This window comes from Olea europaea, chromosome 7 (assembly GCF_002742605.1).
Source record: "Olea europaea var. sylvestris chromosome 7, O_europaea_v1, whole genome shotgun sequence".
Classification (NCBI taxonomy): Eukaryota; Viridiplantae; Streptophyta; class Magnoliopsida; order Lamiales; family Oleaceae; genus Olea; species Olea europaea.
This window is the reverse complement of record NC_036243.1, coordinates 9,264,752-9,279,228: the sequence shown is the minus strand read 5'-3', so window position 1 is coordinate 9,279,228 and position 14,477 is coordinate 9,264,752. Positions and strand designations below refer to the sequence as shown.

The following is a 14,477-nucleotide window of genomic DNA, read 5'->3' as shown; positions in this document are numbered from 1 at the left end:
TCATAATTGTTCTATTTGACATATATGTGACTGTTAGTGATTTGATGCATTAACTTGGTAGTTTTTTTTATTGTCTTATGTATCAAATTACTAATCGTCACATATATATCACGGATGACGACAGTGGTAATGAACGACTACAAATAGTATTATTTTATATCAAAATGTAGTGTCCACGTTTTGAATTTTGGATCTAAGTATTGATTGAGCCCAATGTCATTAGGCCATCACCATAAGTTGTTTATTACATTTTAAAAAGCATTTTACATATTTTACTTCTTGTTAAAAAGTAGTAAACTTTTTATAGGTATTTAATTATAGTTTTGTTACACTGAAATCTTTGTTAACATCTTGATTGATATCTCATGGCGTGGCAAAAAATCTGACCATTTATTTGAATAAAATAATACTTGTTCAAATCAATGATTAAATTTTTTACGCATCATGAAATGTCAACCAAGACTTCAAAGATGGACGTCAATGTAGCTCTATTCATTCAACTTTAGTCCCTCTTTAACATCGATTACATCAAATTTTTTCTTAAACTCATTTTTATCACTGTCAAATATTTTCTCTTTCACACAAAATCTCTAATTTGCCCTCATTTCTACTAACCCACTAGTCTCTTTACAATTTCCAAAATAATTCAATGTGAACTCACAGCTGAATTGCAACTACTGTTTTTTAACTTATTTTTATTTTTATTTTTTATTTTAAATATAATGTTTCTAAAATCATTTTTTACACAAGTATAAGCAGTTTAAGTGAATTAGTTTTATTTAATTATTTATTTATTTTTGGAATAATTTTTCTATTATTTTTTTCTGGATTTTTTTCTTTTTTCATTTTTTTTCCGCCTATGATATCTTCTTTCTTTCAGAACGTTGCATTGAATATTTATTTATATGAATATTTATTTGATCTGTTTTCTCGGCCCGACGATTTTTTCTACCCTCAGCGGCTGCCGGCAATTCTTCTTATGCCTCTCCAATGCGACCTTCTCTACCATTTTTTGCTTGAGCTCGTTCTCTCATTTGCTCAACTTTTGCCTATAAACCACTTTCATTTGCATTAACGATGCCAAAATATCCTTTATATTTGATTCGATTCAATTTCACCATAAAACGATGACATAACACATAGGACGACATACGTTAGTTTAAGAAAGCTATACCAATCCAGTGATTCGACAACAACGATATTAAGCAATATAGCTTCAAGAAAGTTTATACCTTTGCAGAAGAATATAAATTGGAGAGTAATCAAAGGGGATGTACGTGGTGATGAATGGTAAACTCCCACCATATCCAACAAAATATATATAACCTCCCATTAATACACTACATTTATTCAAATTTAGAAATTCTACCAAAATAGTGAGACTAAAAATAGAAAAAAAAGGAAACTTGGGATAGAGAAAGATAAGCCTTTTTGTTATGAACAAAAAAAAGTAAGAAATTGAACTTTACACATTTCTTTTGCAGTATTTGGTTGTTTTAATAACTTTCAATTAGAGGGAGTGAGAAAAGGTTGAAAGGGAACCTTATGCACAATGAGGAAAAGGAAAATTTAAAGAAAGTAGTGGGTTAGTAGTTGGGGATGACAACAGGGTGGTCATTTCCAACCCCACACCATTGGATATTTTTTGTCACTTGTCCCATCTCTAATTTGTTTTTTTGATGGAGGATATTTGTGTCATTTGTATTATATATCTGTAATACAATAAATTCTTATTATTTTTATTATTATAGTTCTTATGATGATGATGATAACAATTATTATTATTATAGTAATAATAATAATTATTATTATGTGCATTTAAAATAAATTTTAGTAATGTAAAAAATAACAATTAATGAAATAATTAAAATAAGAATTAAAAAATTTTAAAAATAACAAACACTGTCATAAATTTTAATTAAAAAATTTAAAATATAAAATTTTGTGGTGTTTATATTAATTATACAATATTTTTTATATTTATTAATGAATTTAATATTTCCGTTAATTAAACTAAATTATTTATTTAGTAATTTATGTATTTGTATAATAAATAAAGAAATAATTTTTCAAATAAATAAATTATTAAGAATAAGAAAAGAGAAGAAAATGATTAAACAAGCCCTCGTTTGCTCCACATTAAATTATATTTTATTTTTCTCTTTCTTATTTTCAATCATACAATTTTTCATAAAATAATATTACACGTAAATCGAAAATTTTTCATTCTTTATTAATTTCTCATTTAAAAAAAAAATATTATTCTTCTCATTTTCATTACAAACAATGGGGGTCAAACAGGCAAATTGGTGCAAAACTTACTCAAACTCTGGTGCAGATTGGGAATGGTAACGCACCCTGTAACTTCCACCCTTTTTTGATGGTGGACCCACAAAACACCCATGTTATCTTTGCTTTGAAGCTTCAAAATCTCTCAAATGTAATTAATGAACTTCCATTTGCAGTAAGCTTACACAACTTACTGTAGTCATTTCTCCCTAATGGCACCCTTCTCTCACTTCTACTTCACTCTCCCTCTCTTTAACTATTTTTACTTTTGAAGGTAAGAGACGATTTGAAGGGGTGTTTTCTGTGTGTATTTTGGGAGAAATGGGTTCCTGTGTTTCGGTGCACAAAGACCATGAATCCGCCATGAAACTCCGTCTGTCATACGGCTCGAAAAATGACAAGCTTGTGAGTACCGGCGGGGATCCTACGGTTGCTGACATGGCTCTCAAATCTAACCCAATATACAATGTTCGTGATTTTGGTATAACATCTTCTCCTTTCTTGTAATTTTAAAGGATTTTTCATTTTTATTGTTCAGTTTCAGTGTTAAAATTAATTTCCTGTTTTTGAATTAGCAGTGAAAAAGGTAATGTGGAGTATTCATAATTTCAACCCTGTAGCTTCTTGTTATGCACAGCATTGTTCAATCTGTTTCTTTAAATAAAACACCCTTTTTACTTTGAGCGCGGGTAAAAGTTACTTTTTGGGATTTATTTTAACAATATAAGTTTTGTTAGTATAAAAGTAAATTTCAAAAATCATGTTCGTGAAAATACGTCATTTTATGCTATTTGTTTGTATCTTTGAACAGATACTCTCCTTGTGTTATTTTCTGGAGTCAGAAATTATTCTTTTCGTGTATTGCTTTGTTTTTTCTTTGTGTTTTTATTTTCTATTTCATTTTAGGGTGGGGCTTCCTTGTCTTGTTGTAGCTGGATCTGTTGACCCCAAAATCTGAATGGATGATATGGCTAACAGATCCCAGTTTCACTCACTTCCACACACCTTTCCTTTGTATACTTGGACAAATTGTTAGAGCACATTGGGGAGGCGTCTGCGAACACTTCGACAGCCAAGTCAATCTATTTTAGAGTTTGTAATTGGGTATGGGATGTGCTAAAGATGTGAACCACTGAAAAAGGGGTTCGGATCCAGGAGCATGTATGTAGATAACATTGTGAGAGAACAATGTTATAATAGTGTGTATAAAATTACATGAATTATTCTATGGGTACATTATAATGTACATAAGGGTGTCCAAAATGGACACCCGGCGCCTCCCTATTGGAGGGGCGCCGGTGCGATGTCCATTTTGGACACTCTTATGTACTTATAGAATAACCCAAATTACATTATCTTCAAATGGAACTAAGAGTGTGTTTGATTGGTATGAAAAATATCACCTAGAAATTTTTTTCTTTGTTTTGAGGAAAACAAAAACCACCTCCCCCCAAAGAAAATATTTTCCTTAAAAAAAAAAGGAAAATTAGGTATATTTTCAAAAATTGAAAAATGACGTATCAAAATTAATATTTATAATTAAAATGGTTTTTTTTTTTTTTTTTTTTTTTTTTTTTTTTTAGGAAAAAAAAAACCCACCCCCCCCCCCCCCCCAGAGAAAATATTTTCCTTAAAAACAAGGAAAATTGGGTATATTTTCAAAAGTTGGAAAATATTTTCAATGAAAAAAAATAACGAACACCCAAAGTAGGAATTTGGATGGAAAATTGATATTTTTCATGAAAAATAAATATAATTAAACACACTCTAAGCGTTAGTTTTTATAGAAGAAGAGAAGAAATATTGATCTTTGGATGAAAAGACACATGCCCTCATTTTGACGGTCGAGGCACCTTGTCATAAGCGTTATTTTGTTAATCCTAGGCTCATGTATATTAAATGGGGTTTATTACATGAATGGTTACTAAACTTTGCCATAAGTTACTACTTAATAACTGAACTTAAAAATGTATCTCAGTGGTCCCTAAATTTTGCTAAGTGTTACTACTTCATAACTGAACTCAAAAAATGTATTTCAATGGTCATTGAATTAGGCACCGTGTTACCCATTCATCATTCAAATGAAAAAATCCATTAAGTTCAACAAATGGCGTTGATTTAAGTGATGGATTGATAATACGGTGCATAGTTCACTGGCTATTGAGATACATTTTTGAGTTCAGCTATGAAGTAATAACATTTAGTGAAGTTTAGTGATCATTAAGATACATTTTTTAAGTTCAATTATTAAGTAGTAACAATTCTTTTTCCCCCCTCAAATCAATATCCGTGAAACAAAAAACTATAGAAAATGAAGGAAAAAAAGTTGAAAAATCAAATCGACTCCGCTGCGTTGACACTAATTTGAACATTTTTGTATTTTTTTAATTTTTCTTTGTCATTTTCTTTCAGTGTTCCTACTGTTTATCTTTCAATTTTTTTTGTGAAGTTTGAGATACAGTGAACTAATAATGGTTGATCTATAAATCAAACGTATTTTTCATCGTGATGGAGATTATATATTGAATAAAAGCGTAACTTTTTCCTTTCATTTTCTTTAGTTTCTTCTTTTACAGAGGTTGATTTGAGGAAAAAAAATTGTTACTACTTAATAACTGAATTTAAAAATGCATTTCAAGTGTTACTACACTTTGTCAAATGTAGCTACTTCATAACTGAATTTAAAAATGTATATCAATAGTCACTGAACTATATACCGTGTTACCCATCTATCGCTCAAGTCGACACAGTTTGTGGAACTTAACTGATTTTTTCATTTGAGTGATGGATGGGTAACACTGTGTATAGTTTAGTGACCATTAATATATATTTTTTAGTTGAGTTATGAAATAGTAACACTTGATGAAATTTAGTGACCATTGAAATATATTTTTAAGTTCAGTTACTAAATAGTAATATGTGGTAAAGTTCAGTAACCATTCATGTAATTAACCCGCATTTAATGTTCCTGATCGATTGTAGTCCTATGTCTTAGGTCTGACATGTAAGGACTTGACTTGACAATTTGATTTTCATAGAATAGCTTCTACAGTGGGTGGTCACATCAATCAATCATGGAAGATCTTGTACGGAAGATCCTTGCATCACCTCGCCTCTCCTCGTCCATGAAGGGTCGGCCCTGCCATGAGGGTACAATCCCTTCATAAGGGTTTGGCCTTTTATAGGGGTTCGACAGATTTGCCACATAGGTAAAGTGACGTGGAATGTGGGCTGTCTTTGCTCATTATGTGATTGTCATGTGGCCACTCTTGGAGCCTCTCTGGAAAAGATGTAACAAGTCTATTTAATTTGTGAACTTTGAAGGATTTTTTAATTACAAATTATAATTTTTCTTCCTTAATGATATTTACATGTAATTTGCTTGGTATATTTATGAAAAGTTGATGTTATGATGGATGAAGGTAATATATTGAATGGTGTTCATCGAGTTCACACTACCAACAGGATATAGTTTTCATGCTGATAACTGTACATAAAAATATGATAAGTAGTTGCATAATTTCTAGTATGACCGGATGAACCTCGTATATAGCACGACAAATAGTAGGGGAAATATTCGGAATTATTATCCCTTTCGGGATCAATTTTTCTACTTTTTGCATGATAGATGCAGCACAATGAAATCATATTTTCAGAGAAACAACGATATATACAATGCATAACTCGTCTAAAGTTTTCAAAATTTGTTGATGACAGTTGTAGTTTGTTTTGTTTACTTTAATGCAGGTTTAGGAGTTCTTTTTCTTTGTTTTGGGGCTCTTACTTTATATATATACACACACACACACACAATAACAGCATCGATATAAATACCGTTCTACTTTTAATGTTGGGTTAAGGATGGCACAGAGTTAGTGATATTGATATTTTTGAATAAACTGGAAAAGTGTTATATGGGAGTTAGTTAATGAATGACTACTGGATCTTTTACTTAATCATGTGATGATATTTATGTTTTAATCATTTTTCACCATGGGGTTAAGTGAGAGATGTTGAACCCTCCTTGTATACTTGTCTCTCGTTTAAAATTTTTTAAGGGTGTAGCCACTCTTATCTGATACTCGTCGACTATATAATTTTGGCAGTAGATTTGTTAGAGAAGACTACCCCCTGCAAATATACAGACCCAAAGAAATAAAAATGTGAAATGGAAAAGAAAAGAGTTTTAACTTACTTTCAACTTTCACTAATAAAACATTCAAATATTTTAGAAAGAACTTATTTACTTGTAAGTGAACTTTTTAAGCTTAGCCAAACATACTCTGCTATTTTAAAGCTGAACTTTTTAAGCTTAGCCATACATACTCTGCTATTTTAAAGCTTTGTTCTGTAAAATATGTGATACTGATGGAAGACGTGCCTTGATATCTTGCAGGTAGCAAAGAGGAAACCTTCTTTGATACTCAGCCTTGGTTAGAGTCAGATTGTGAAGATGATTTCTCTAGCATTAACGGTGGTAAGACAAGAGTTGTAATAGTAGATACCCGAAGATCTCTTGGTTCTGACTGAGATAATCCAGTTCGCTTTCAGGCAAAAGAAAAGGGGACCAACCCAGGGTTGTCTCCAGGATTTTCATTCATTAGGAATAGTTATACACAATTAGTTACTGATCTTGTCGAGGGAGTCTATTAAGTGGAATGATAGAAATGTAGCCTGCTGTTGGGGAAAATAAAATGCCGGTGACTCCTTTAGTGACAAATGCAGACATTGTGATTAACTTGAAACAAAACATAAAGTCAGGGCAATTAGTTTTTTCGAGTTTCATATTTGAATTGTTGTGGATCTTTCCTAATGGGCACATTATTAGAAGATTTAAAGGTAGAAAACTGATGTTGAGTGGAGATTGTTAAATGTCTTTTCAACCTCTACAGCATTTCAACATCAGATTCTCTAAATTCTTCTTGTTGCTGGGTATTTATTCGTTTTCATTTTTGTTATTATTGCTCTCTAATATTGTCATGTTGCTGTCTTGAATGCAGATTTCATTCCATCTCGAGGTAGTACTCCAGTCCATCACAGCTCTTCTGTAGGAAACCCTGTCTCTGTACCTGTGTCATCTCCTGCTGATAAGAAAAAGAAACTCTCTGACCTCTTCAAGGAGAGCTTACAAGTTGATCGTGATTTGGACGAACAACATGTGGTTGGTAACCTGAATGTGGATGCTGCAGAAGTGAAAGCTGAAGTTTTGAGTGTTGACCTCCCACCAAAATCTGCAGACGAGAGGCCTAATGTCTCGGGAGCTATCTTTGCGTATACAAGTGAAAGAACTTTGAATGTAGTGTTCAGACCTGAGGACAAATCAGCAAAGTCTTGCCTTCCGAGGCTGATTTCGAGCCGTAGCTTTAGCGAAAGGAGGAACAGGATGAGCCCTTCACGTAGTGTTGGTTGAGAGATAAATCGGGTTCGAAGTTTCTGCCGAACTTATATGGTGAAAGCGTGAATCTGAAAAGAACCCACTATCTCAACCGTAACACTTTTATTGGCGATATATTTGTAAATGTTAATACTGGATTGTTTCCCAAATGTTTTAATTTTTGTGTAAACAAAGTGTAATATCAATTAACAGAGGCATAACTATTAGAGTTGCAAATGGTTTTCTTTCTGTTTTTATTTAGCCAGTAGACAGTGTCTCGAAGTTAGTAGAAAATGTCGTGGTTGGCCTCTGTCATAATTTAAAGAAGAAGATGAATCCCAATCTAGCAGAATTCCCTTCTAGCATATTACTGGACTGAATGGTATTTGAAGTTGTGAAAGGAAGAGAAAAAGTTAAAACTTTGTTATGTTAAGCATCAGTGATATGGTACACCATTTAATTGGTGAATCATTAAATATATGGAACTTGTCATTAACTTATTCATCAATTAAATGGTGTGTTATGTCACCAATGTTTAACATAAGTTAAGCATAGATGCTATGGAAATAATTTCCGTATATATGTGTGTGTACACGTGTGTGTGTGTTATTTTCTGTAAGAAAATTGTAAATGTGTTAGATTTTAGAGAAAAACAAATTCAACTTTCTTAGTAAAATACACGTTCATAGAGGTATAATCTAAATAAATAAAGTTTTTCAACAATTCCTTTAGGCCATGTAACTTGTTCTCCAGCCATGGCGTCACCGACCTCTTTTATTTTTTTATTTCTTTTGTGAAAAAAAAAACTCATGGTGGTACTTCATTTTGCTTTATATCCGTGAGTTCCCTGTTTACTGATGGAAAATGTGAATGCACTGGCATGTCAATATTCTATAAATTAGACTACCTCACTGGAATGACCGCGTAAAACAAGGCAAGAAATGGGTCATAGCCTGTCCAGCTTTCCTTTCTTTTCTTTGTACACTTTCCTGCTAGTTCTGCCCTTTCAAACATTTGGCTCGAGTCGCGGCCTGGATGGTAATTCTGATGCTGCAGGTATATGTGCAGCCGCAGTTGCTGTACGTGGTTATGAGTGCCACGAGTTTGATGTAAGAAACTGAGATTATTGCATTTACACTGTCTAGTTAAATCGGCTAATGTGCAAAAGCATACCTTTCTCAGGTAATAACTGATGATGGATATATATTAAGCTTGCAAAGAATTCCCCAAGGCCGTGGTGGAGGTGGCGCTAGATTCCCAAATAGGCCACCGGTGTTGTTGCAACATGGGGTTCTTGTAGTAAGTATCAGTTTTGTGAGTCTATCTACATATTTGGCTAAGCTTACAAGCAATTTAAAAGGTGATTAGTTTGGCAGTACAGCTTTATTTCTAAACTGTAGTGGTAGTAGTACATGAACCTCTGTGTACACAGTTGACAGTCCTTACAGTCTCCCAGTAGAAGAGGCTTATTCCAGTAGTACATTAGTATCGGACAATACAGTACTTAGTTTAACCTCTAAGAAAGATGCTCTTATCTTCTTTTAACAAATACATTCAATCTGAATCTGAACCACCGTTTGTGAGAGAGAGGATCTCCCCAGGATCCATTTTCCAAAGTGATATGGGTTTTGGGATGGTGAACTTTGTGGAGAAAGGATGAATATCATTTCAAGAGCTGGTTCGAGCTCGGTCTACCACATTTCTTTTTGACCATTTGGTCTCGTAAGCCTGTCCGATGATGAGTCAGGTTTAAAGACCGAATGTGTTATTGTTTCAAGTTTTCCTATATGAAGTTATTTAGCCCATCTTGGATTTGATAAAGATTTGATTGTGAGTAAATTTCAATAAAAGCTTATAAAAATGTAGTTAAAAGTTGTGGATTTCATGAAATGTTCGGTTGAAAATGAGTTCCAGAAAAATGAGAGCCAAGAAACATTAGCTTATTTGTGTTTTGTGTGACCTGTGAGCCGGGATAGACTTATTTTGACACCACTAAGCTGGCACCAGTCCTCTCGACAGGAGTTGCAATTTGCAATTAGTGCTTGCTTTGTCACATCATGCATTGTTGATTTGTCTTGATGCTTCACGTGCTGTACAATGCCATGGAATCTAGTCAAAATAGAGACTTTGATTTATGAAGGCTAGCTAGTTGGCTATTTCTTGTACTATATTTATGTTTTTGTCCATCTTATGAATTCATAGGTTGCCTTTATATATATATACACACTTCTTTTATCATTTATTTATATTTTTGCCGAAGAAACTGAAACTCTTTGAGTGTTTAAATCTGGCCTGGGTGCAGGATGGAATGACTTGGCTTGTAAGTCCTCCAGAACAATCGTTGGCAATGATATTGGCTGATAATGGCTTTGATGTATGGATTTCCAACATCAGGGGAACCAGATTCAGCACACGACACATGACTCTTGATCCTAGCACCCCGGTATTTTTGTCCCCAATCATCTTTTTTTTTTTATTTAATAGAGAATCTAATTATGAAATAACTAATCAGACCAGTAGGAGTTAATTGTTCCAATGGTCACTAAACTTTGGTTCATGTTTTTGATAAAATGTCGAGTTTTGGTCACTGAATTTAGGTCAATATCTTCGATTATTCACTAAACTTAGATCTCTGTTTTAGATTGCTTACTGAAATTTAAAATGTCGAGTTTTGATCACTGAACTTTGGAATATGCCGTTTGTTACTCATTAGCATAATTGTTGAATTTTGAAAAATATCGAGTTTTCAATGAGTAATGTAAAACATTTTTTTAAGTTCAATAAATAATGTACAATATTTTTCAAAGTTCAGTAAGTAATGTATAATATTTTTTAAAATTTAGTTGTCAAAACTCGATATTTTAAACTTCAGTGAGTAGTCTAAGACACGGATCTAAGTTCAGTGATGAAAACTCGATGTTTTAAACTTTAGTGACTAATCAAAGACATGAACCTAAGTTCAGTGACCATTGGAACAATTAACTCGATCAGTAGAGGCATCAAAACATGGAAGCTTGGTCTAGGCATTGCCGGGTCTCCTGGAATAGCAAAAGCCTGGAACAGACAGTTGAGATTGAGCTGGGCTGTGCCTGACCTTGCTACATGGGCCCTCTTGCAAAACAATGGTTGGGCAACACCGCCTCCTACCTCCACCATCATGAGCATCACCGTGCCGGTAACACCACCACGCCCACAATACATCACCGCACCCACACCACCCATCTCACAGCATCTATATCCAGCACTAGTACACAGATCACATAAATTAGCACACATACCACAAATTGGTGCTCGGACCAACGTCGTGACGACTTCGCAATAGTCGCAGCGCTCAGATTTCCAGAGGCGAGAGAGCGCCGTGACCATACTATTGTCGCTGCACCATCACCATACCGTCAACCCAACAAAACCTCACCAACACCACCAATATCCATGCTGCACAGAGAAGCCAGCAGCGCTGGCGACGTGAGACTCATTGTGAGCGCCACCGTGCAACGGTGCTCAGAGGCGGTCAATGTGACGCATCTCTTGCTACGACTTCTCTTCTTCCGGAGCTCGGAGGTGGTCAATGTGATGAATAATTCAAAAGGAAGACGGGTGGATCTGCAGTCGCACGACGGCGATTTGTGTTCCTCGTCGGTGATTCGTGGGTTGGGTGACGACGGCAGGGGACGGGCGGTGATGATTGAAGATGAGGAGTTCTGATTGCCGGATTGGCGCAGCCATGAGCTTACAACGGGAGAGAGGGGGTGCGTCATTGTGCTGTGTGTTTGAGCGAGGGAGAGAGAAATAAAATGAATTAGGGTTTTAATGTATAGGGGGGTTTTAATTTTCGATGGAAATCTGATTTATGCATTATTAAACTTTGTACCTAGTTTTAGAATTGTGTTTTTTAAACACCAGATTTTTTGTAAATTCCTCAGAATTTTATCTTACTAAACTCAAACCGGACAGGAATTCTGGGATTGGACGTGGGATGATCTAGTGTTTCACGACTTACCAGCTATTATTGAGTTCGTGTTCAAACAAACTGGGCAGAAAATCCACTACGTAGGCCATTCCATGGTAAGATCAGGATCTTGAAAGTTCACGAACCTCCAAGAAAGTTAAAGAAAATTGTATTTATTGAAACAATGATGAATAAATTTTTACAGGGAACTTTAATGGCCCTGGCATCCTTCTCTGAAGGGAAACTAATAGACAAGGTCAGATCAGCCACACTGTTGAGTCCAATCGCTTACTTGAGCCATATGACTACAACACTTGGTGTTCTTGTGGCAAGAGCTTTTGTTGGTGAAGTAAAGATATACGCATAGTTCATTCTTTCATTCTTGGTTTATACATCATGGGATGCTAATGATATAGAAAAATTTCTACATCATTAACAAGCATGTTTCGCTAAGCTTAGTTTACAAATTACAAATATGATGGGATAATTTACTTTCTTTTACTTTAAAGTAAGGGAAGTTACTTATAAGGTAACCCTTAAATTAATGTAGTAATAAGACTTATTTCTAATTTTGATCAATAAAACATAACATATTTACATTAGTAAACTTTTTAAGCTCAGCCAAAAGTGTTTTTCTTTCTTAGAATTGTAATTTATATTCGCTTTAAATGCTTGTTTCTTCCAATTAATGTCATCTACAGATCACTACAATATTTGGACTCGCGGAATTCAATCCTAAAGGGTAAAGAACCTCGGATATTAAACCATGTGCAGATTTGTTAAAATTGTTTGTAATAACTAAACATGTGGTTTTCTCTCCTGTTCTTTAAAATCAAGGGAGCCTGTATCCAACTTTCTCAAGGCACTGTGTACCGACCCGGAGGTGGACTGTTATGACTTGCTAGCCTCTCTTACGGGTAATTATTGTTTGGTTAGGTGGATTGTGCATTGTTAGACAAAGTTTAAATGAAAAAATGAAGTTAAAATGTAACGTGCACTTACTGATGTTCTGTTCATAATTTTCTAAATGCAGGAAGGAACTGCTGTCTCAATAACTCCACTGTTGAGCTTTTCTTGAAGAATGAACCTCAATCTACTGCAACTAAGAATCTAGTTCATTTGGCTCAAAGTAAGTTCACTATTTTAACTTTGTTTATTTAGTAAATTTCTGGTACCTCCTTTATTCAACCCGGGAACTTCAGGATCCGGGATAGAAAGATTCATTATTTAGGTTGGCTGTCCATGGAAAAGTTCAGAGTTTTTGAGCAAAATAATTTTATTGGAAGAATGTATGGCTGGAAATGAGTTTTGAGGAAAAATGAGTTTTAAAGAATGTGGTTCAAATAGTAGTTAAATATAAATTTGAAGTCGGCTAGATAATTAACTCCATGACATGTCAAAAATAATTGTTTACAGCTGTTCGGGATGGAATCCTGTCGAGATATGACTACGGAAATTCTGACTTCAATGAAGAGCATTATGGGGAATCTAAACCTCCGATTTACGATTTGTCGAAAATCCCCCGTGATCTGCCCATCTATCTGAGTTATGGAGGGGAAGATGCACTCTCTGATGTAAAAGATGTGGAGACTTTGCTTGATAACCTTAAATTACATGACGAAGACAAGCTCCATGTTCAGTATATAAAGGATTATGCACATGCAGATTTCATAATGGGAGAAACAGCCAAGGATATTGTTTATAATCAGATTATATCATTTTTCAGAAATCAGCAGTAAATTTCTTGATTTTGGGCATTCGATGACTTTTCAGATCTCGGGCACGTTTGATATGTTGAATTACTGGATTGAACAAAATAAAAAACTGAAGATGCCACCTGTGAGTTATTGATGTACGTGGACAGGTCCTTGTGTGATAGAGGCAAAAACGCAGAATAAACAAATTATCCCAAAACACCCTTTATACTACATTCAACTCGTTTCTTAAAGTTTAAGTTGTTAGGCATCAGACATTTATTTATTTGTTTTTCATCTGTGTCGTTCTACCATATTCATGTATTGCATGTTAAAAAAATGGGAAACCTATATATCTTAGTTTCAAAGCCAAGTCTGCAACTCCACCTCTTGTTGAACCGCCATAATTTGATCAGGAAATTATGAACAAAAGTTGTTACAATCAATGAATATTAATTATTTAGCTCTTGCGATTAATTTTTCAGCCTAAGATTGAAATCCTTGCTCAGCAGAGATGGTGGTACTGCAAGTTGTAGTCCGTCATTGCCATTGTCTTCTATCTTCATCCACGCTGTTTTCGAATTCTGTCGCCCTTCTAATTATTAGTATTTTGGCCTCTATGATTTGGTTCCTATATTGTTAGTGGCTCATATGATCTTGGACTTCTTTGTGTTAATTTTAATAAAATGGCAGCCGTATTTTTCATTTGTAATAAGTGTTAACAATAGAATTGCAGTCCGCGAACCCGAGCTGTTAGGTGAAATGCAAAGCGACATGCAGTGGGAACAAAGAAACAGAATGTTCGCCTAAAGATTATAAACCATTTTTAATATCCACGATATTGACTGTCAGCAAAGGGCATTTGGACAAGTGAAAAAGGTGTGGTTCTTTATTGAATCAGTTAGAAGATGACCAATAAGGAGCTGTCATCTATCATTCTTTCAAAAGGACCAAATAATTTCAAAGTTTGGAGGAAAATTTATAAATACCCCCTCATTTGGAGAGGAAGACATGCAATTCAAATATCTTCATTTCAAATAGCTATATATTTTACTTCTTGCTCCTGTTTGAACATCCAAAAAAAGTGAGTTTGGGGAGTGAGAATTGTAGGGGCCTGCTTGGGGTATATGCCCCAGTATACAGGGGGGCCGAGTGGGCCACAGTGAGAGGT

General features: G+C 34.5%; 2 protein-coding genes across 6 annotated transcripts; both read left to right on the top strand.

Moving 5' to 3' along the window:
* The first annotated feature begins 2,330 nt into the window (after nt 1-2,330).
* Nucleotides 2,331-7,920, top strand: LOC111396910 (uncharacterized protein At3g27210-like). Of its 3 annotated transcripts, none has more exons than XM_023023514.1 (3): nt 2,337-2,770; nt 6,686-6,766; nt 7,290-7,920. In XM_023023514.1, the coding sequence occupies exons 1-3, from the start codon at nt 2,611-2,613 to the stop codon at nt 7,697-7,699; spliced, it is 651 nt and encodes a 216-aa protein (XP_022879282.1). In that variant the 5' UTR covers nt 2,337-2,610; the 3' UTR covers nt 7,700-7,920. The 3 variants fall into 3 exon arrangements, with proteins under 3 accessions (XP_022879283.1, XP_022879282.1, XP_022879284.1); XM_023023516.1 differs by lacking the exon at nt 2,337-2,770 and adding an exon at nt 5,382-5,580; XM_023023515.1 differs by lacking the exon at nt 6,686-6,766 and having other exon boundaries at nt 2,331-2,770.
* Nucleotides 7,921-8,488: 568 nt separating this feature from the next.
* Nucleotides 8,489-13,674, top strand: LOC111396908 (triacylglycerol lipase 2-like). Of its 3 annotated transcripts, none has more exons than XM_023023511.1 (9): nt 8,489-8,772; nt 8,846-8,962; nt 9,966-10,106; nt 11,618-11,728; nt 11,818-11,961; nt 12,314-12,354; nt 12,450-12,529; nt 12,646-12,741; nt 13,029-13,674. In XM_023023511.1, the coding sequence occupies exons 1-9, from the start codon at nt 8,605-8,607 to the stop codon at nt 13,349-13,351; spliced, it is 1,221 nt and encodes a 406-aa protein (XP_022879279.1). In that variant the 5' UTR covers nt 8,489-8,604; the 3' UTR covers nt 13,352-13,674. The 3 variants fall into 3 exon arrangements, with proteins under 3 accessions (XP_022879279.1, XP_022879280.1, XP_022879281.1); XM_023023512.1 differs by having other exon boundaries at nt 8,606-8,719; XM_023023513.1 differs by lacking the exons at nt 8,489-8,772; nt 8,846-8,962; nt 9,966-10,106 and adding an exon at nt 10,129-10,838.
* The last annotated feature ends 803 nt before the right edge of the window (nt 13,675-14,477 follow it).

Excerpts from the sequence above, each read along its gene's own strand:
- LOC111396910 (XM_023023514.1), top strand. The coding sequence starts at position 2,611 with ATGGGTTCCTGTGTTTCGGTGCACAAAGACCATGAATCCGCCATGAAA. Across the intron at positions 2,771-6,685 it reads ATACAATGTTCGTGATTTTG|GTAGCAAAGAGGAAACCTTC; the intron begins GTATAACATCTT and ends GATATCTTGCAG. Across the intron at positions 6,767-7,289 it reads TTTCTCTAGCATTAACGGTG|ATTTCATTCCATCTCGAGGT; the intron begins GTAAGACAAGAG and ends TCTTGAATGCAG.
- LOC111396908 (XM_023023511.1), top strand. The coding sequence starts at position 8,605 with ATGGGTCATAGCCTGTCCAGCTTTCCTTTCTTTTCTTTGTACACTTTC. Across the intron at positions 8,963-9,965 it reads TGCAACATGGGGTTCTTGTA|GATGGAATGACTTGGCTTGT; the intron begins GTAAGTATCAGT and ends GCCTGGGTGCAG. Across the intron at positions 11,729-11,817 it reads ACTACGTAGGCCATTCCATG|GGAACTTTAATGGCCCTGGC; the intron begins GTAAGATCAGGA and ends AAATTTTTACAG.